The sequence below is a fragment of the Aulonocara sp. 'chitande type north' Nkhata Bay genome, linkage group LG10 (assembly GCF_057382095.1).
Source record: "Aulonocara sp. 'chitande type north' Nkhata Bay isolate Kocher_YH1m ecotype deep benthic linkage group LG10, A_spYH_male_GT1.1, whole genome shotgun sequence".
Taxonomy (NCBI): Eukaryota; Metazoa; Chordata; class Actinopteri; order Cichliformes; family Cichlidae; genus Aulonocara; species Aulonocara sp. 'chitande type north' Nkhata Bay.
In genome coordinates, this window is record NC_141353.1 from 1,247,501 (window position 1) to 1,267,661 (window position 20,161).

General features: G+C 44.8%; 1 protein-coding gene across 2 annotated transcripts in view; it reads left to right on the plus strand.

The window, feature by feature from the left end:
- The window catches only part of atp2a3 (ATPase sarcoplasmic/endoplasmic reticulum Ca2+ transporting 3), a 40,019-nt gene extending 21,134 nt beyond the window's left edge, over positions 1–18,885 (plus strand). The window contains exons 6-22 of one of the 2 annotated variants that reach the window (XM_086307725.1): positions 1,513–1,593; positions 1,754–1,839; positions 2,108–2,572; positions 7,484–7,572; positions 8,447–8,549; positions 9,574–9,705; positions 12,547–12,663; positions 12,764–12,982; positions 13,264–13,599; positions 14,315–14,535; positions 14,629–14,831; positions 16,490–16,575; positions 16,894–17,027; positions 17,504–17,621; positions 18,064–18,181; positions 18,297–18,330; positions 18,431–18,885. In XM_086307725.1, the coding sequence (XP_086163851.1) occupies positions 1,513–1,593; positions 1,754–1,839; positions 2,108–2,572; positions 7,484–7,572; positions 8,447–8,549; positions 9,574–9,705; positions 12,547–12,663; positions 12,764–12,982; positions 13,264–13,599; positions 14,315–14,535; positions 14,629–14,831; positions 16,490–16,575; positions 16,894–17,027; positions 17,504–17,621; positions 18,064–18,181; positions 18,297–18,301 (2,513 nt within the window). In that variant the 3' untranslated portion in view covers positions 18,302–18,330; positions 18,431–18,885. The remainder of the gene's footprint in view (positions 1–1,512; positions 1,594–1,753; positions 1,840–2,107; positions 2,573–7,483; positions 7,573–8,446; positions 8,550–9,573; positions 9,706–12,546; positions 12,664–12,763; positions 12,983–13,263; positions 13,600–14,314; positions 14,536–14,628; positions 14,832–16,489; positions 16,576–16,893; positions 17,028–17,503; positions 17,622–18,063; positions 18,182–18,296; positions 18,331–18,430) is intronic. The other variant, XM_086307724.1, reaches the window with a different exon arrangement.
- Positions 18,886–20,161: the final 1,276 nt, after the last annotated feature.

Genomic DNA, 20,161 nt, shown 5'->3' on the forward strand with positions numbered 1-20,161 from the left:
TGAGCCGTGTCGGAGGTGGAGAAAGGTACCTCCGTCCCATCGAGATGAAGGCCATCACCTCAGGTGTCAGAGCGCTGAACAAATGTCATGAAGAGATGATGGAAAAAAGCTCCAGAATTGCGAGACCACTCTCACGTGTAAGCGTGCTCGTACAACAGCAGTGCCGCTGCCTGGCGAGGAAAAGCAGGAGTTTTGGTGCCGTTACGTTGAGAAGTCGTGATAGCTGAGCACTCTGAGCTGGCATTAATGAGTCACTTATTACACAAAGTAATGAGCAGCTCCTTCTCTTCTTCTCTCCTGCTGGAAGGAAACAACTGAAGAATATTACATCTGTCTAGAGTATTTGGAGCAGCTTCCCACTCCTGTGCGCTGACATCATTGTCACTGACTGCATCAGACAATCCATTAATCACAAGTCTGCCCTGTTATTATGAAAATATTTCCGTTAAATGTTCATTGTCAGGCCCTGACACAGAGGAAGTAATAACCATTTTGTTTTGGCTATGAATTATGAGTTTAATATGCAGGCTTAATAAGCAGACTCGAGACCGTTGGCGATGGAATTAATTTGAGCCTTTAACGCAGGGTTCAGGTGTGGTTTGTGTTAGAGGAACAGAGAGGACACAGAAGGAAATAATCAATCATTTTACGCGACTCCATCAAGGTTGTATCGAGCTGTTGTTTACCTGCAGCCCGAGCCTGGACTGAACCCACCGATGCTTCAGGATTTATTGTTTCAGCACGGACGTTAAATAGGGACGTAACTGAGTGCCCATCTGCAAAACACCGAAATGAGCAGAACTTGTTACCTGTTGTCTCTTTAACTGGTAAATGAATGGCTTCTCATGTGGTGCTTCTGCACTCTGAGCACTCAGTGCTTTATGCAACGTGCTCATTCAGCACTTTTTTTTCTACATAAGTGCTTCCTGTCTAACATTCGAACACTTCCCAGCTCCTCGGGAGCATCTTGGCCATCTTTCCACTAAGATGCTAATATTTGTCCTGCAGACCGGATCCAACCACCAACCTTCTGATTAGCAGATGACGCGCTCTACCTCCTGAGCTGCAGCTGCCCCTACACCCTTTACTGACGTGTGTGTATTTGTACAGTACTAATACTGCATCGATTATAGTCGTCTGAGGATTAAGGCTCTTTTGTGATGGGAGCAGAATGTGAATCATTTTCAGGAGAACACGAGCAGATCAAGGTTTTCAAATAGTTAGAGAAATGATCATTGAGCTGTCTACAGGTGCTCTTTCACACGCTGTCATACAGGCGCGTTTTTAACCCCTAACTGCTTTCTATAAACCGGTCACACACATTAACAGTGGATCGGTCGTCGCCTGATTAGCAGGTGACCCGCTCTGAGCTGCAGCCACCCCTAACTCCAGTTACCTGTAACTCCTGATGGAGTGATGTAAAGGTGCTAACACAGGAAGTCTAAATGTAGCCCAACAGAGCTGCTTGCTTTTGTACATTTGATTTTAAATCTCTTAATATTTTTCTTTTAGTTGGTGACAAGGTGCCTGCTGACATCAGAGTGACCTCGATAAAGTCCACCACCCTGCGCGTGGACCAGTCCATTCTCACAGGTATTTATTACATCTCACCAGAAGCTCCTCTCCATGGCTTCCCAGTAACTGGTTGCAACCAAGATTTCCGTTGATGTTTTTCTCCTCACTGTGTTTGCTTTGAAGCACGGTCTGATAATCACCTGCTACACCTCCAACCGTCTCGATTTGTTTTCTGTAGGAGAGTCTGTGTCTGTCATCAAACACACCGACCCTGTTCCTGACCCTCGAGCCGTCAACCAGGACAAAAAGAACATGTTGTTTTCTGTAAGAACCCCCGACTCGTGCTTATCTTCAGCTTTCAAATCAAAAACTCATGTTGTCACAGACAAAGCTACATTAGTCCTTACATTTGGTCACGTAGTCAAAAGCAGTAATGGCAGCTATCACATTCTTTCACTTGTCTCGTGGCCAAACTCGTAGTAATCGGCCATGTTGCTGTTTGTGAGCTGGTGACGGAGTTTGTCTGTTTTCTCCCAGATGACGGCGGATTTGTGCTGACTTCCCTGTGCGTATGTCTCTGTCCTTCTCTCAGGGCACAAACATTGCTGCCGGTCGTGCCATAGGTGTCGTCGTTGCTACGGGTGTCTCGACAGAGATCGGGAAGATCCGTAATCAGATGGCGTCGACGGAGCAAGAGAAGACACCGCTGCAGCAGAAGCTGGACGAGTTTGGCCAGCAGCTCTCAAAGGTCATCTCCCTGATCTGCGTGGCTGTGTGGGTCATCAACATCGGCCACTTCGGAGACCCGGTCCACGGGGGCTCCTGGGTTCGAGGGGCCATCTATTACTTTAAAATTGCCGTGGCCCTGGCAGTGGCCGCCATCCCCGAGGGCCTGCCGGCCGTCATCACCACCTGCCTGGCCCTCGGCACGCGTCGCATGGCCAAGAAGAACGCCATCGTCCGGAGCCTGCCGTCTGTGGAGACCCTGGGCTGTACCTCCGTTATCTGCTCTGACAAGACGGGCACCCTCACCACCAACCAGATGTCTGTGTGCAGAGTAAGTGACATACAGTCCTCCTGTGCTTCAGGCTTCCCAGGTTTACGCCGAGCATGCTGTCGAATACTGCGGAAGGAAATGAAAATCTTCTGTGACGATATTGCTTCTGACTGAGATTTCTTCAACTCAGCCAAAGTAGAGTAATTAATTCCACCTTCTATCATAGTGCCCGGCACTTCTGGGTCTTCCCTCTCAAAAAAAATGTTTTCCAGGTGAATACTTTGGGATTGTTGCTGCCAGTCTGTGCAATCCTGATCTTTTTGTCTCTCTTTCCCCCCTCTGAGGTTTTCTTTTCATGCACGTGGAGCTTAAAGAATGCTGAGAAATCCCTGTGGTGCCGTAATGTTTGCCTCCGTTTGGCAGATTCGAGATAGCAGCTGGCAGGAGCAGCACAGGCTGGCATGACCTAGCAGCACCAGCGCGGGCTGTTAGCAGTTAGCAGTGACGGGTTCCAGAACGTCACCTGAACAAACACAAGGCCCTGAACCTTTCTCTAGCTTTCAGTATACGTGATAAACACTGAAAGATTTTATCCACTGTTCACAATTCACAAGTGCTCGTATGGTGCACAGCCTCACCCTTCCCTTTGTCTGTTAGCGTGTGCGTGTGTGTGTCGCTTGCTAACCGACTTTGCTGTAAGCGCAGAGTAAATACCAGCACTGCTGTTTGACTTGGCTCCTGGTTCGAGCTCTGCACACATGCACACCCTAATCTCAGTTAACACCTCTTGTCCTCACGATCTCCCATCTCACCACAATGATGACCTCGTTAGTCGAGCAGGGCAGCATCAAAACCCTGTTTAGACGAGATATTGTTGGCCGCTTATTGGTTTCCCAAAGAGGAATTGATTGTATTGATCAAAAATTATGCTCTAATTAACCAGTTTCTTTTATATATCTTGGGAAAAAAGCTTAATGGTGTCCTAAGAATAATGCAACAGGCAAATAAGAGCAAAAATTAAGGGAACCCACAGATACTGGTGGATAGTCAGGTTGGACCCACGGAGGTCCACGTCGGGACAAGAAGAGCTTGGCTCTTTATGTTAGATGGAGATGCTATCGATCAACAAGATGAAATGCTGCTCTATAAATATCCCAACAGGATGACTTCCTATAGGCAGGAAATGAAAAAGCAACAGTAGCTGCTGTATAATCGGCGTCTCTGTGAATTCCTTTCGACCTCAAAATGGCTTCAGAGCCGACTCTCTGTTCTTGTCGTACGAACGCTCGCCCCTCCTTTCTCCACGAGTCGACGTGGAGCGTCTGAGTGATTAATGCGTAGCTGCAGGGAGTTCCCTCTGGCAGCAGGGACATGGAGGAGTGATCTCACCACAACCCTGAAATGCTCTCAGGCAGGCAGACGTTGGTAAATATTGACCTTCTGCTTCCACCTATACTCCCCGGCTTGCTGCTCTCAGCTCTCTGCCGTGAGATAAGGAGCATACACGTTTGCGTTGTTGCAAAGATGAATCAAGCTTCCGCTTTGCAGGTTTTTTTTTTTTTTTTCTTGCACCACTTGTTTCCTGGTGATAGGTCCGCTTCATATTTAGCTTCACTTTCCCCCTTCGTGGTGCTTGTATGCTGAACCAAGACTGCCTCCGTCTGTTTTTTAATGCTTTCTGTGCGTCACCATTTATACTCTGTTTGCTCAGGCGTATCCATCTGTGCTTATTCCTGTACTGGTCTGCAGCCAGTGGCCCTGATAATGCCATGTGTCTCCCTGGCCTCGGGGGTATCCCCATATCAGCAGGATTTCCAGGGATTCCCCTCTGCATCCTGACGTTATACCTCTGTTTTCCCTCCTCTCTCACACTCTGACCGGCACGCACTAAAAAGCCTTTCACAAATGCACATCAACAGCTGCTCACCATTCATCCCCATGCAAGCTCAGAGGAAATGAGTATGGAAAAAAACGTTTGATAGTGGTGGATCTCACTGTGCCGTGTTTCCTTGGAGACCACAGCGGATCAGATCGTGAGTGAAAACTGACCACGGATGAAAGAGCAACCTCATCTTATTCCTTCGCCTCTGCTTTGTGAAAGTTATTGTGTCGCTCTGTGCTCATTGTTGATTTATTACAGAAGAAAGGAACAAAGTCTGACGGCTGACCTTTGTGAAATAAAGAAGTGAACAGAAGGTCGGCGCTGTTTAAAGGGCATTACCTCCCAAAATGAAATGGAAAATCTTGGAATAACAAGTCCCACTTTTTAAACAACAGTGTTGTATAAACCCGGCTAAAGGTTTTAGCCACTGTAACAGGACAGCTCTGTTATTTGTAATACAACTGTTGGCTCAGGTTACAGAGTGGCCAGATGAATAGGTCCTTCACAGTCACTGCAAAAATGCAGCAGGGCAAAGCAAAAAGGTTCCCTTTACAAACTGTAGTTGGAAGTTTGCAGCCTGCTGTCTGCAGCTTTTAAACCCAGCAACCCTCGTCCTGGTTCCCTCTGATGAGCTTTGTTGCATTTGTGATTGAAACTGTCATAAAAAGGGTTAGGCATTCATTTTTAATGGTTAGGGTGAGGGGCTAGGGAAACCAATATGTCAATGAAGGTCCTCACTAAGATAGCTGAACGGGCGTGTGTGTGTGTTGCTAAAACATCACCGCTTTCTTAAACATCACTGCTAAATGAAGAAAATTTCAAGAGTGTCGACTGGATACAAGGAAAATAAATTAAAAAATAAATAAAAATGACAGTTTTGCTCACTGGTTCGAGCTGATCTGACTGAGAAACCGACGCTGCATGCTCCATCACATGATAAAGGTAACGGCCACCCTGCACACAGTCACAGTCACTGAGTGGAGACAAAAAGGAAGCTTTTAATGCTGATATCTGAATCCATTCAAAGTCCAAAAGTAAACATGAGTCCAGGACAAGTCTTTCCCAGACTGGCTTTTAAAGAGGAGCTGCCCCCTGCTGGCCAGGAGTTTAAAAGAAGGTTAAAGGCAGCTTTGACCAGGGTTACTTTCAGAGCCAAAGAGCTGCATGTAAAGTCTGTGGGCCACTGAGTAAATGTACCACTCTGCTGTCATGGAGAGTTTTTATGTGAATAATAGCTTAAAAACTGCATTTTCTGCAAACAACGGCGGTCTCCTCTCAGGTGAAGTCTGCCGCTGATCAAGAGCTCCTTTGACACTAATCGGTGGGTTTAAGTCAGCGACTCGTACACGCTCGCAGTTACAGGAGAATCGAGAGGCAAGAAAAGGACTTTGTTCAGTCTCAAACTAAGTCGAGCTGGGCATGTTGTCCATGCATGTCTTATCTTTAGAAGTTTTCACAGAATATTGTTAAACGACTTGAGGTCAATGAAAGTCTGTTTGCCTAATGTCTGTCCCATTGAAATGAGCAGCGTGGACACAGTCACTGGAATATGGGCGATGGCGTATCCTGGCCCCTGTTCTCCCTTCTGTTTTTACTGATGCATTAGCAGTACATCGTGAACTGCGCCTCCTGGGGGAAGTCTTGTCAACAAAGCAGTCAACAAGTCCTTGAAGTGCTCTGGGAATGCAGCTCTGTCTCCTGCTTTCACTTGACTTCTTTTCCATCAGTTCACTACAGCGTGTTTCGTAACCGGGACCGATGAAGCCAACTGCAACTCCCGTGTTGCTTGCATGTGTAGAGAAACAAAGAAATTGGAGAAAGGAGTGCCCGTACGGTGCAGACGCCGGTATGCAGTAGGGGCTGATGTTTCTGGATCACAGCAACACTTGATAAACAGAACTCCTCGTTTGTGTTTTAGCCTTAAAGACTTCCTGTTTACAGCAAGTATTTACTTTTTACTGCTTTAATATGTTCAGTACGTTTCTGCTTTGCCTTGATGGTGGCTAATTTTAGCCTAATGTACTTTGTAAATGCCATTACTAAGTTACTTCACCAGCACACTTCTCTGTTCTGGCTGCTTTCACACTATAGTCTAATATTTACAGTTATATCCCAGTCGTTAGCAGCCAGCTGCTAATCAAGTGCACTGGATTAGTTGATCAGCAGCTGTGCATCTATAAAAGAAGAAGCTCTGGCAGTTTGCCGGCATGAACCATTTAGGTGTGTGTTAACACAATGCAAACTTCCCAGGAGTTGACGTCCCAGCAAATTCCCAGACCCCACAGTTCTCACTGAAAAAAGCCCAAGAGCTACAGACTCTGCAGGCCTCAGCATGTTAAAGGTTACAACAGTGCAGTCAGAAAAGAGCCTGAACAAGTACGGCTTGGTTGGAAGGGTTTGGAAGCCGGCTCGCTGTAGAAGGAACACGACCGTGCGTCTGATCAAACCGCGAGGCTCCTGGAACAACGTCTGCACATATGAGACCAAAGAGTCTGAACAACCAAACGCAGCATATCAGCACAAACGGCTCAGCAACTGTGCGTGAGACAAGAAACAAATCTGCAACAGAAAAGGAAACGAATCAAAGCGCTGCAATGGTCCACGTCAGGTATGTAATCGGTTCCCAGGTTGCCTCCAATGCATTCATCTCAAACTTCAGTATGAGTCAGGGATCACCTGAGCCACAGCCGACCAATTACAGTTCAGCTACATTTCTTGATTGTGATGCAACTGAAAGGGGCAAAAAGCAGGAGTGTGACTGCTTTGTGCTTTCAGTGTTTTTTTTTGTTATTCACATTAAGTCACGTGTTCGTTATTATAGTAAGCTGTTTGACTTAGTTCACTCAGTTCTTACAGTAATCGCCAGCCGGTTTCTCTTGGTCCACAGGACCTCGTCAGTGGGTGGATCCAATTAGCTACTGAAAATATGAAATTTTTTTTTTTTTTTTTTTTTACTGCTCCAAAATCTCACACAATTTGAGCGGTCATTATCTTTTACAGCAGTGGACAGCTGCGAAACGAGGAGCAGCCACAGTTGTAACTGGCTAAAGGTCCCACCTCTGTTTGCTTTGGTCTTTTTCTCTCTCCAGATGTTCATCCTAGACAAGGTGGAGGACTCCAGCTGCACCCTGCACGAGTTCTCTATAACTGGTTCTACGTATGCCCCTGAGGGACAAATGTGAGTACCACCATTCTGGATTTATTACTTGTTCTGCCTCTGTGCTTTAATAACTCATTACATGGAAAATGTTTGCTGTTAAGCCTTCCAGATTTTTCATTTTTTTTACCAGCAGATTCTACACTGAATGAAAAACAAGTTAAAGCGTCTCTCTCTCCTTTCCCAGCTCCTCCTTTCTTCTTAACCAGATAAAACATAAATGCAATAAATCGATGTGCTCTGAGATTTGATGCACCGTCAGTTTGCAGGAATAGTTTGAGTAGCTTTGCTTCAGTTGGTGCAGCATAAAAACAGCGAGCAGTCCCAGTTGGTTGTGTTACAGCACATGTGGCTTTAATTATATATGCCCCATAAGTCTCAGTTGTACTTTACTCCCAGTAAGCACCTTAATGATCGACTATTGTTAATGCAAACTTGGACAAACTGAATTTTTGACCCTTTTTGACGTTGCCTGTGACACTTTTGAAATCTCAGAGATGTAAACTGTGCAGCAGTGAAGGCAGGTGGCCTCTGAGCACAAGCGTTCAGCAGACAGGGGCAGGGTGTTGCGGTTCATTGTGTATATACATGCTGTTTGTTTTGCCGTTTGCTGACTACATCGCTGTGACTCTGGATGAACCTACGGTTTCATAACAGCAGAGTGTGGGTTACTGTGTGGGAGCTTCGCTAGCAACGGTTGCAGTCTCTACTGGGAAGAGATCCATGGTTGTCATGCAGTGAGCACACACACACTCAGATACACTCCTTACTGCCGTCCGAGCACGGTTTCTCCATCAGCTGTGGAACGTGAACCCCATTCATGGGTATTCGTGAGATTGCCGTGTGTGCAGTGAAGCGAAGTGTGACGTTTTATGTGTGTGTGTTGTTCTTTCAGACTCAAAGACAACAAGCCTGTCCAGTGTGGAGACTATGATGGACTTGTGGAGTTGGCCACCGTGTGCTCGATGTGCAATGATTCTTCACTGGACTATAACGAGGTCATTAGCACACACTTTGAACACTTTTAAGCTCCAAACAGATCCATCAGTCTAACTTTCTACGTAGAATTACACGAATGATATTTTCCATAATTATTAGCCCTTAATCACACTCACTGCTTTTTTTTCTTTTTGTCCAACTGAGCTAATTTTACTCTGGTATGATCTCTTTTCTCTGGTTTGAATTGCTTTTCTCACCTATTTGTCATCACCATGGTATCATGGTAACCATGCTGAGGATAGAGGCCAGGCATGCAGCACTTCTAAACTCCATCGTATCTGCGTCTGTTCTCATAAATGGCTGTTTCTCTGCTAATTTTGTACACTTTGGATAAAGAGTCTGATTGAGCCAAACCAGGAGAGAGACAGGAGAGTTGCAGAGGAGCCGATGCTGGAGGGGAGTGAGGTGTTTAATTCCCGTCTACGGCCAGTCGCACAAGCAAATGATGTGCGATGTGCCGTTACTGCTTCATCTCGACTGCCGGCTTACTGCTGGCGAGGACAAGCCACTTTGCATGCATGACTCAAACGCAATGGTGGAGGTCGTGGCGAATGACTTGCAGATATCCTTTCAGCATGTTTGTCCAGTCAGTCTTGAGCTATTTTGACTCCATGGAAACGAACATGAAGCCAAACAAGTGTCTGCTTCTAAAATAGTTACAAATATTAAACATTTAATGCTTGTAATAAACACAAGTGTACCAAATGTTGAACACTCCAACTTTTTCAGTTTCATTCAGTGCTCTTTTATTCATATCCTAACAACAGCAGTCACCATAAGGTAAAGGCCCTACAATAATACAGAAAACCCAACAATCATATGACCCCCTATGAGCAAGTACTTGGTGACAGTGGGAAGGAAAAACTCCCTTTTAACAGGAAGGAACCTCCAGCAGAACCAGGCTCAGGGAGGGGCGGGGCCAACTCCCGTGACCAGTCAGGGGTTAGGAGAGGGAGACGGGACAAAAACCAGTCCAAGGAAGAGCTGATCAATGTGTTTTGATGAATTTCTTCTCTCTCGCAGGCCAAAGGGGTTTATGAGAAGGTGGGCGAGGCCACAGAAACAGCTCTCACCACCTTGGTCGAGAAGATGAATGTCTTCAAGACGGATCTGTCTGGACTCACCAAGGTGGAGCGTGCCGGTGCCTGCAACTCAGTAAGTTGCCACTGCTGCATGATCCTAGTGTGCATTTAAAGTACTGCTGCATACATGAAGCTAACACGGTGGTTTAATAGTCAGCTGTGTGAAGTCTTGCTGACTTGAGATGAAACAAGTAAAAAGAGGTGAGCTAACCAGACCTCAGCAGGTTTCTCTTCATTTCTGCTTAAAGCTGTTTAAGCTTGACTTCCTACTCAAACTGTAGACAAGCAGTGCGGCTCCTTCCTGCCTCTGTGCAGCTGTTGGCGTGCTCTTATGAACATGTCTGACACGATACAAACTTCATAGGCTTCTTACGGCTCAGTCCATATGCAGTAGGTGATCCAATTAGATTCTGGAGCAGACGTTTGCATGAATTTCCATATTGATGAGGGGACGTGGGTTTGCCAAAAACCTTACACTTTAAGTTAGTCAGTTTTAGGCTGACTCCAGATGTGCAGCATCCAACACTCGGAAAATGTAAAATCTGATTAGTTTTTAGGGACCGTCCTGTTTTATAGTAATAAAGAAGAACAAATATTACCCTTCAAGTAGTATTGACACCACTTTACTTTTTTCAAGGCAGTCAACCCAATTTTTTTCAATTAATTATGTATTCATGTAGAGCTGCTTTGGCATGTTCATAGCAGCGTTTTCCTTCATTTCTGCCTTTATGTGTGGACGGGATTATTTTTTAAAACGAAAACGGAAACTCTCCGTTTTCAAAAATACCCGTGTACGTGTGGACGTAGCCTCAGTCTCTGACTGGAAGCGCTAATTCGTCATTCGGCTTTTGTCAGACTAAAGTAACTGTTAAAACTGTTTGAAAAGCTCAGCTATACAACAAGGAGAGATTGAGAATTTCCTTTTAGTTCTCAGTTTATTTGATATTGACAAAAGTTAGTCAGTTTTGTCTGTTCTTCTGTAAAACAAACTAAGATTTATTTTTAGAATTAATATTTTGTTTCTAAGTGGAATTGACAATTTAGTCTGTTTCGTTTGTTCTATTTTGAAACTTAAACGCTTTAGCGGCTGCCTTTTGTGTAGTTTGCAATATTTGCCTTTATTTATCTGAAAAAGTCTCATGTTCCTTAAGTACATCTACCCTGTTGAACTTATTATGGGAAATAAATATTTAAATCAAAACAAGCTGCTGATTATTTCACATTTTACTTGTGAGCAACGGCACATTTAAATCTTACAAATATAGTTATTTGGCTGATATCGTGATAGATATCGTTATCGCCTGAAATGGAAAAAAAACATATCGTGATATGAAAAAATCTCATATCGCCCAGCTCTATATTCATGTATTGGAGTGCCCAGTGTGAGTCAGACAGGTGAGCAAATCAGTGGACTGGTCTTTAACCTCTAAGACCCGAACTCTTCACAGCATTTTTAATTTATCTTTGATATTTGGGCTGATTTGACCTGATGAATCTAAAAACAAACAATTACAGGAATTTTTTTTTTTTTTTTGCCCAATTTTTGTTTCTAAGAAAAATGAGAGCCACAAATGAGGGTATTTGTTTAAAATTTCAGTAGAACAGTAGCAGTATAACGTCCTCGTAAGTGGATACCAGGCCCTTGTGGAGCAAAATTGAGTATTTGGGTCTAAATGACCAAGAATGTGATGTCCACATATGTGGACGCAGGTCCTAGGAGGTTAAATGTCCAGTCAAAGATTTGTACAGACTTGTGTAATCACACTGCTGCACTGCCTATGAGGAGCCTGCTTATAAACCTGTGCCACGTCATATATATGATGAACGATGCAGGTTATGGTTAAGTGTCCCACACAAGGACGACCCATTTATTTAAAAAAAAAAAAAAAAGCAGATAGTTGATGATCAACAAATGTTTGACTTCAGGGTGTGAGTGTTTGCTTGTGAGTCTAAAAACAGCTTTGCACAAAGCTAGTCTAAACGTAACAACAGCAAACAGCAGAGCTCATTACAGGGTTTTATCTTCCTTTTACCTGTAACTCTGAAACGAGCTGCTGCGCTGTCTTGGTTAGTAGATGGATAAATGTGAACCATTACTTTACAATAGCAGGAATCTGCAGAAACTTTTAGATGAGACGATCTGAACTTTTTCACATATAGAACCAGAGAGCCGAGAAAGAGGCCAGTGTGCCGAACTCCGACAGAGAGAAGCTGCTTGGCACACTCACGGATTTCAACATCGGTCAGCTGTTAGAAGCTCTGTGTGTGTCTGCGTGTGTGTCTGCGTGTGTGTGTGTGTGTCTGTCTGTGTGTGTCTGCGTCTGTGTGTGTGTCTGCGTCTCTGTGTGTGTCTGCGTGCGTGTGTGTGTATATATGTATATATATATATATATATATATATATATATATATATATATATATATATATATATATATATATATATATATATATATATATATATATATATATATATATATATATATATATAAAAAAATTGTAGGTTGTGTATCCTTCAGGTGTTAATGGGGTTATTGAAAATGTGTATATGTGTGTATATACGTAGGTATGGATAGATAGAAACATATATGTGTATATATTAAAAAAAAAAAAAAAAAAAATTACACATAACATATAATGTAATTACAAGGAAGTATTTCTGTAGTCTATTGATACTAGATAGTGGAAAAGGGGTGGGATTAAATAAGCTTATGCTTCTTCCTGCTCCTTTTTGAACATGGACGTTATTTGGAGTTGTGGTTGCTCGTTTTCCTTTTGTTTGCTTTGTTCATTTGTCTCTTTTAATTCTATTTTTTTTTTTTTATACTTTTTCAACATGTTCAAAATAAAGATTCAATCAATCAATCAATCATTTTCTTCTGCCATGTCAGCATTTGCCCTCTTTTTCATCTGTCAGGTTATCAAACAGTTGATGAAGAAGGAGTTCACCCTGGAGTTCTCTCGTGACCGCAAGTCCATGTCTGTCTACTGCACCCCTGTCAAGCCCGGGTCCCAGAGCAAGATGTTCATCAAGGCACGGCTGAATAACACGAACTCAAATAATCACAAATTTCATTTCATTTGAACCATTTTTTTAATGTTCTTCTTTTGCCAATTGCATTGTGTCCCCTCAGGGTGCGCCCGAGAGTGTGATAGAGCGGTGCGAGTACGTACGGGTGGGAAACAGAAAAGTGACGCTGACACCAGCCGTGCGCGACCAGCTCATGTCTAAGATCAGAGAATGGGGGACGGGCAAGGACACCCTGCGCTGCCTGGCGCTGGCTACGCACGATACTCCGCCACGCAAGGAAAACATGGAGCTGGAGAATTCCAGCAAGTTTGCAGAATATGAGGTTCGCCACAAGATTTCTCTATCCAAACATCACAGCTTAGAAGTCCTTTTGTTCCCACATTGAATTGAAATAGGCTTTGTTAAGTTTAATGAGATGACTGGGTACTAGTTTGCTTAGTAGTAGTTAGTACTTTCTACACTTTGGTCTTCGCTCCAATAGTTTCTTTGTTCTTTAGGAAGAATTTGGATCGGATGTTTTTTGGCAGCAGTAACAGTAGAAAGCTGTTCCTGATGTGGTCCTGCGTAACCTAACCACCCTGATGCTGTTTGTTTTCCGTGTAGCTGGGGCTCACATTTGTTGGCTGTGTGGGCATGCTCGACCCACCCAGGAAGGAAGTGATCGGTTCGGTGAAACTGTGCAACGAGGCAGGTATCCGTGTTATCATGATCACAGGGGACAACAAGGGCACGGCCGTGGCCATCTGCAGACGGATTGGCATCTTTGAAGAGGACGAGGACGTGACGAGAAAGGCCTATACAGGCCGCGAGTTTGACGATCTACCGCAGGAGGTGCAGAGAGACGCCGTCAAACGGGCACGGTGCTTTGCCCGCGTGGAGCCGGCTCACAAGTCCAAGATCGTCGGATACCTGCAGTCGTTTGACGAGATTACAGCCATGGTAAGGAAAACTATCCCCGTACAAGTAACACACCTGCGTGTTCCAGCATCTTCTTCTTTTTGTGGCAGTGCACAGCACTGCTGCCTTTCTCCTTCCTGTAGCCATTCGCTGTTTGAATGACTTGTCAAAGATGTATGAGGAGAAGCCAGTGAGGCATGACATGTTCCAGGTCTCTGTGAGGCTGCTCTCTCAGACGCCGCTATCACGAGCTGTCATCTCTGGTCTGCTCGGCTGCTTCCTATCTGACATGCGTCTCAGAAGAGAAGTTGATCCGCGGGAGGGAAACGACAATATCACCATTTGCCCATCAGTCTGAAGCTGCTTTCAGGCCCTGCCTTGACAGATAAATATCGCTTCTGCACAGCTTTAGTTTAATCCCGTCATGGTGTGAAAAGATAATGAGCCTTTGCACAGTGAGTTAGAGTCGTTGCTTGTTAAACTTGGGGCTCCCGAGTGAGTCATCCTTCATGAAAAATGAGTGTGGGCTCGGTATTTGAGAGTGGACTTGTTCTTTTCTGACACACATGTACTGTCACAGTGTTGGACTCTGAGGGCCAAGTTTCAATGCTCAGCTTATATCTCTAAGTAAGGACCATTTAAGGATAAGCAAGTCTTATTGAGAGACGCTTTTTAATAAACAATACTGTTGACGTTTCCTTTAGTGCCCCCCTGTTCTTTGACACGTAATAATCCAGGTATTTCCTCCTGGTTGCAGACAGGTGATGGTGTGAACGATGCCCCGGCCTTGAAGAAGGCAGAGATCGGCATCGCCATGGGATCTGGTACAGCTGTGGCAAAGTCAGCGTCTGAGATGGTGCTGTCTGACGACAACTTCTCCACCATCGTAGCTGCTGTGGAGGAGGGCAGAGCCATCTACAACAACATGAAGCAGTTCATCAGATACCTCATCTCCTCAAACGTGGGAGAAGTCGTGTGGTGAGACAAGAGCGCCGTGAGACGCAGCTGCCGGGCGGGGACTGTCTTCGTGTGCGGCTGACATTTGTGGGTCTCTCCTGTGTCTGTCTGCAGCATCTTCCTGACAGCCATCCTGGGTCTGCCTGAGGCTTTGATTCCAGTCCAGCTGCTGTGGGTTAACCTGGTGACTGATGGCCTGCCTGCCACCGCCCTGGGCTTCAACCCCCCAGATTTGGACATCATGGATAAACCACCCCGCAACCCTAAGGAGCCACTCATCTCTGGCTGGCTCTTCTTTAGATACCTGGCCATTGGAGGTATTATTCACTCAGACGTGAATAAATTATTGTGCAGTTGTCACTGTGTGGGGTGGTGCGGTGGTTAGCACTGTCACCTCACAGCAAGAAGGTCTTGGGTTTGAATCCAGTCAGGGTTCTTTTAGTCTCTCGCTGCATGGGTACCGGGTACTCCAGCTTCCCTCCACGGTCCAAAGACATGCCTGAGTTAACATTAACTGGTGATTCTAAATTGTGACTGGTTGACTGTGTCTGTGTGTTAGCCCTGCTGATTGGCTGACAGGGCTGTCTAAAGAGCTTCTGTGCACCTGCGCCCATTTTTAAAAATCTAATAGCAGAACAACTTGATGCATTTTCTAACACTTTATCGATGGTACCTTAGTTAACGTTGATTTTTCACACTATAAGGCGCACTTAAAATCCTTTAATTTTCTCAAAAATCGTCAGTTCAACTTATGTATGAATTCTGGTTGTGCTCATTGACCTTGAACCGGTTGTATGTCATACACTGCGCTCAAAACTCTGTCACAAATGTTTTAGTCCGACTTTGCTAAGCTACGAAGCCGCACCTCTTGACGGATTGTTGGAACATCACGGCTGTAGTCAGGAGCCTCGCAGAGGAATCTGGGTCCTAAACTCCATCTATTTCAGGTCCCAAAGTCAAACGAACACTGCAGCATCACTGAGAGTTAAAAACTGTCTAAATTCTTTCATCTTTAATAAAATGATCAGTTTTGCTGCTTTACCAGGTGTAACAATTAAGTTTAACATCCAGGCATCCATGAAAACAGAATTTATTACACTTAACAGAGTTAGAAGTTAGCAGGAAGTTAGCTCACTAGCTTCCACCTAAACATGATATAGCATGTTCTGAATGAGAGATTTCTGAAAGAATTCAAACGTACAGCTCTGCTATCACTTCCAACATAAATGAAGACAGAAAACTAAACAGCAGTGACGTTTGTAGGGTTACTGAAGTTGGGCTAGCTGGTATATAATGATGTGCTACGTGATCGCTAGCGACACAGCTATGTTAGCATAGCATAAACACAGTGAAGCTGGAGGATGAACGCTAACTTTATTCCACTCGATAAAAGTTAACGTGAGGGTTCCTGATGGTTAGAGACAAATGCAATCGCATGGCAGGATGCTGTAAACGGACCAAACTTCAGTCAGGAGAACAACTGAGATAATCCATCCACAATACGAGGTTAGTCATTAATATACTGCAACAACATGGGAATAGAGCAGCTGCAGAGGATTCAGCATTAATGAATCAATGGTACAGAAGTGGAGGAAGCAAGAAGAATGAGTTGAGGAAAGTTTGACTTATCTGACTGTTTGGTTTCGCTTAATGCGCCTTATGGTAGGAAAAATACAGTAACAAGATTTAAGATGTATTTAGTAAAACGGCGACTGTCAGTAGGCCTAGCATCTTTTTTTTTTTTTTCTAATCAAGCACTCATGTCAGCATGTTTATTTTCCTGAACAGCTTCTCCTTTGTAAGGTTATTACATTTTATTCTTCGCACACTGAATAACTGTAACCTTACACTTTGTCTGTATAATATTAAATTTGTGACTGTGCGTCTATCAATATCTGGTTTTGTCTCACAGGCAAGAAACGGCAGCTCTTGTTTGTGTGTATAAATATAAATGTATGTCTGTGTTGTCTTGCAGGATATGTGGGTCTGGGAACAGTGAGTGCAGCCACATGGTGGTACCTGTTTGATGAGGAGGGCCCACAAGTGTCTTTCTATCAGCTGGTGAGTTGTAAAACAGTTTATCTGACGTAGCTCCTGCCCTAGGAGAACATGAGCTGCATTGTTTCCTGTTATACTGTTTACCCCACCTCTATGCATCCTTTTCATTCGCTGCTATTTGATGCAGTAACGTTTGATGATCCCAGCAGCAGACAGGCATAGAAAGGGAATTAAGATTTCTGTGGATTGATTGCATGCAGAGCTGAAATGAAGCCAGGGTTTGGCAGCCGCCCCCCACCCAATCTGAGCAGAGTCCCATCAAACCAGGTCGCAACACGATGCACGAGCGCACGCTAACTCCGCCTGTCTCTCTCTTCACAGCGACATTTCATGCAGTGCACTGAGGACAACCCCATGTTCAAAGAAATAGACTGCGAGGTGTTTGAATCTCGCTACCCCACAACCATGGCGCTGTCTGTGCTGGTCACCATCGAAATGTTCAACGCGCTCAACAGGTCAGTCGGCTTCAGAGCTGGTGTCAGAGTAAACGAGCCTTAAATGTCACAAACGTCAGAAATTTACTCAAAGAAAGCGACGCTGTCATTCGACGAGACGGAGCTCCCTTTGAGGAAGAACGATCCGTGCCAGAAAGGCCACGGCCGTCGCAAACATCAGCTGTTCACTGTTTGAACGACTGATTTTTGTTTTTATGTCCTCCACCTGAAGAATGTGCTTAAGCGCACATCTTAAGAAGAGAAATTATACTTTATTGAACGGAGCTATGAAGGGTCATTAGCTCTGTTTTGAAAGAAATGTCCAACTCGACGAGGTCTGATCACCACTTCAGATGGAGTCCAAAGATGGTCCAGCCTAACGCCGGCACATCTGTTCATTTTCATGCAGCTTGCTGGAATATTTTCATCAGTTGTTGTTTTGCAACCTGATCCTGAAATGTTAGCATGTTTTCATCTATTCAAACTTCTCCTTACAGTTTGTCTGAGAACCAGTCCCTGCTCAGGATGCCTCCCTGGGTCAATATTTGGTTGCTGGGAGCAATCATCCTCTCCCTCTCCCTCCACTTCTTAATCCTCTACGTCGAGCCTCTGCCAGTGAGTACACAGGACACGCAGCTCTTTGAGCGTTTAAAAAAACCCAAACACTGCATGCTAATAATCCTCAGCACTGTATCGTGGCCCAGATTCACGAGCCGTGTTTTATGAGTCCGATTCTTTTGCCAGTGATGACACAACTTGTCTGTCGTCTGCAAAAAAAGTAGGATGGCCCTGTAGGTGTAATGTAATGCAACAGCCAAATGAAACTATAAGTAGCTAAGTTCATAGCTAGCGTCGTGCAAAAAGCAGATACAGAAATGCTGTGAGTCAGACAGAAGGCGTTACAAAATAAAGGTTTCCATGGCTCCACTGGATTATGTTTTCTTGCAGGCTGATGTCTTTGCATTTTTCAAAATAGTTACAAAATATTAAGCTTGCATGTTAGAAAAGGCTTCTGCTGCAGCTTTGTCATCATCGTCTGATTTCTCTTGTCCTTCAGCTCATCTTCCAGGTGACCCCTCTGCATTGGTCCCAGTGGACTGTGGTCCTGAAGATTTCCTTCCCAGTCATCCTACTGGATGAGGCTTTGAAATATTTATCCAGGAACCATCTGGAAGGTATGTTAAGTCCTACCTGTTTTTAATTTAATAAGCAATTTTTTTCAAATCAATAAACGAATCTAATGATGCTTGTTCTGCTCTTTTTTCCTTCTCTTCTGCATTTCTAAATCAGCCTAAACTCTTTTAATCTCACCTTCTGTAAAAAGGTACCTGACTTTCTTTGTGCTGCTTTCTTCCGTCTCCATTCGAACCTGCCTGCTGTCCGATGGTTACGTGTTCTAAGCCTGTGGGTTTTTGTTTTGGCAGGTGATGAGGAGAAGAAGTATCGGAGGAGATGGCAGCTGAACTAAGACCTCTCCCTCAACACACTCACACAGTTAGACACACAGCTACCCTCTTCCCATTTTTGAGCTAGGAAACGTTTCTCTCCCCTGCCCTCGTTCCCCACTTCTGCATGTCCAACAAACCACCACTAGAAATGAGGGGTGGCTTGCATGAGAATGAGTGTGAGAAAGTGAGAGCGCTTGTGCTCCTGCAAGCGTGTGTGTGTGTGTGTGTGTGTGTGTGTGTGTGTGTGTGTGTGTGTGTGTGTGTGTGTGTGTGTGTGTGTGGGAGGACACAGACGGATGCAGACCTGTCTTTATAGTTGCAAGAGCAAGAAACAACTGCAGAAAAGAAAAATACAACTGGGCTCTGCTTTTTAAAGGTTTCTGCTCATCTTTTTGTTGTCTGTACAGTACAAACATAGTGGTGGACTTCTGGGGGGAGAGGGGAGGATGGGGGAACAGACATTGATAATACTGGGTGGGGTGGGGGTGGGAGTTGGGGTTTTAAAATCAACACAGAGACTGAAAGAGAGACTGAGAGGAGAAGAACCAGATGGACACACTGACAAAAAAGCAAAAGCATCAAGGAAAGGACGAGGAAGGTGAGAACAGCCTGGAGGCGCTGTGAGGAGAGAGCCACGGTACCCACGCGTGTCCACAGAAGCATCATTATCAGGAGGCGCTGCCCAGGCTTCTGCCATCACACTACTGGCAGTGAATTCCAGCCAGCTCTGGCCTTATCAGCACAACACAACTGTTTCTCTGGCCAGTTTGTCACAGCGCTGCTCCTTCATCACTCTTCTGTCGTTTATGCTCAGTTCCTCTCCTTCGGCCTGTCTCTGCTCTCTCTTTGTCTCTTTCTCGCTCTCTGTGTGAGGAGGCAGCTGTGGGCCCGGGGTCGTGACTGTCGGGCTCTTTGGTGGGGTTGGGGTCGCTCCGCCTAAAGGTGTGAATAGCTTTACGCTGCTTTGGCTGCTTCCTTTGGCTCTAAATTCGAGGGGCTGAGGTCGGCTCACACACTGGGCAAAGAAACGAAATTTTAAAAAGTCAAACAGCAACCAAACCAGCAAATCGGTAGAGTAGTTGTGATCCAGCCCACTCAGCTGGCCCTCTTTAGCTTCACTATAATGTCCTTCTGCTTCTTTGCTGCCACTGGAAAATCTCTGCGAGTCATTTCATGTAAAGGTTAAAGGTGGACGGGAAACTGATGCTTCAGGATTCCTGCGTCATGCCTTTAATCCGCTGTGTCACACCCTGAACCAGCGCTGAGGTGTGTGTGCGTTATAGCCTTACTTGAATAAAGTTGTCTAATTTGATGTGATAGGCTTTTTTCCCCCGTCTGAATCGCACAAACGATGTAGTTTAAAGTAAGTTAGAGAAGTAAGTGGCTCGTCCCAGCGTCACGTGGACATTAACAGTGTAGATATTAAGCACATCTATGCCTTACACAGCCCACTGCACCTCCACATTAAACATGTGGTCCTGATGAATGTGTTTGCTGACCTTTAATGAGCTCGTTACCCATCACTACCACTTTGCACTCGCGTGGCCGGACCGTGATTCTCACACTGATCATGTGAAGTCTTAAAGACTCTGAATGTGGCGTGTTTTTTGGTTTTCTTGTTCTGCTTTGTGCGCTGCTCCCTCAGCTCCTCCTGCTTTCTCAGTGCTATAGCATTTCATTTGGGTGTTTTATAATTCTTAATAATAA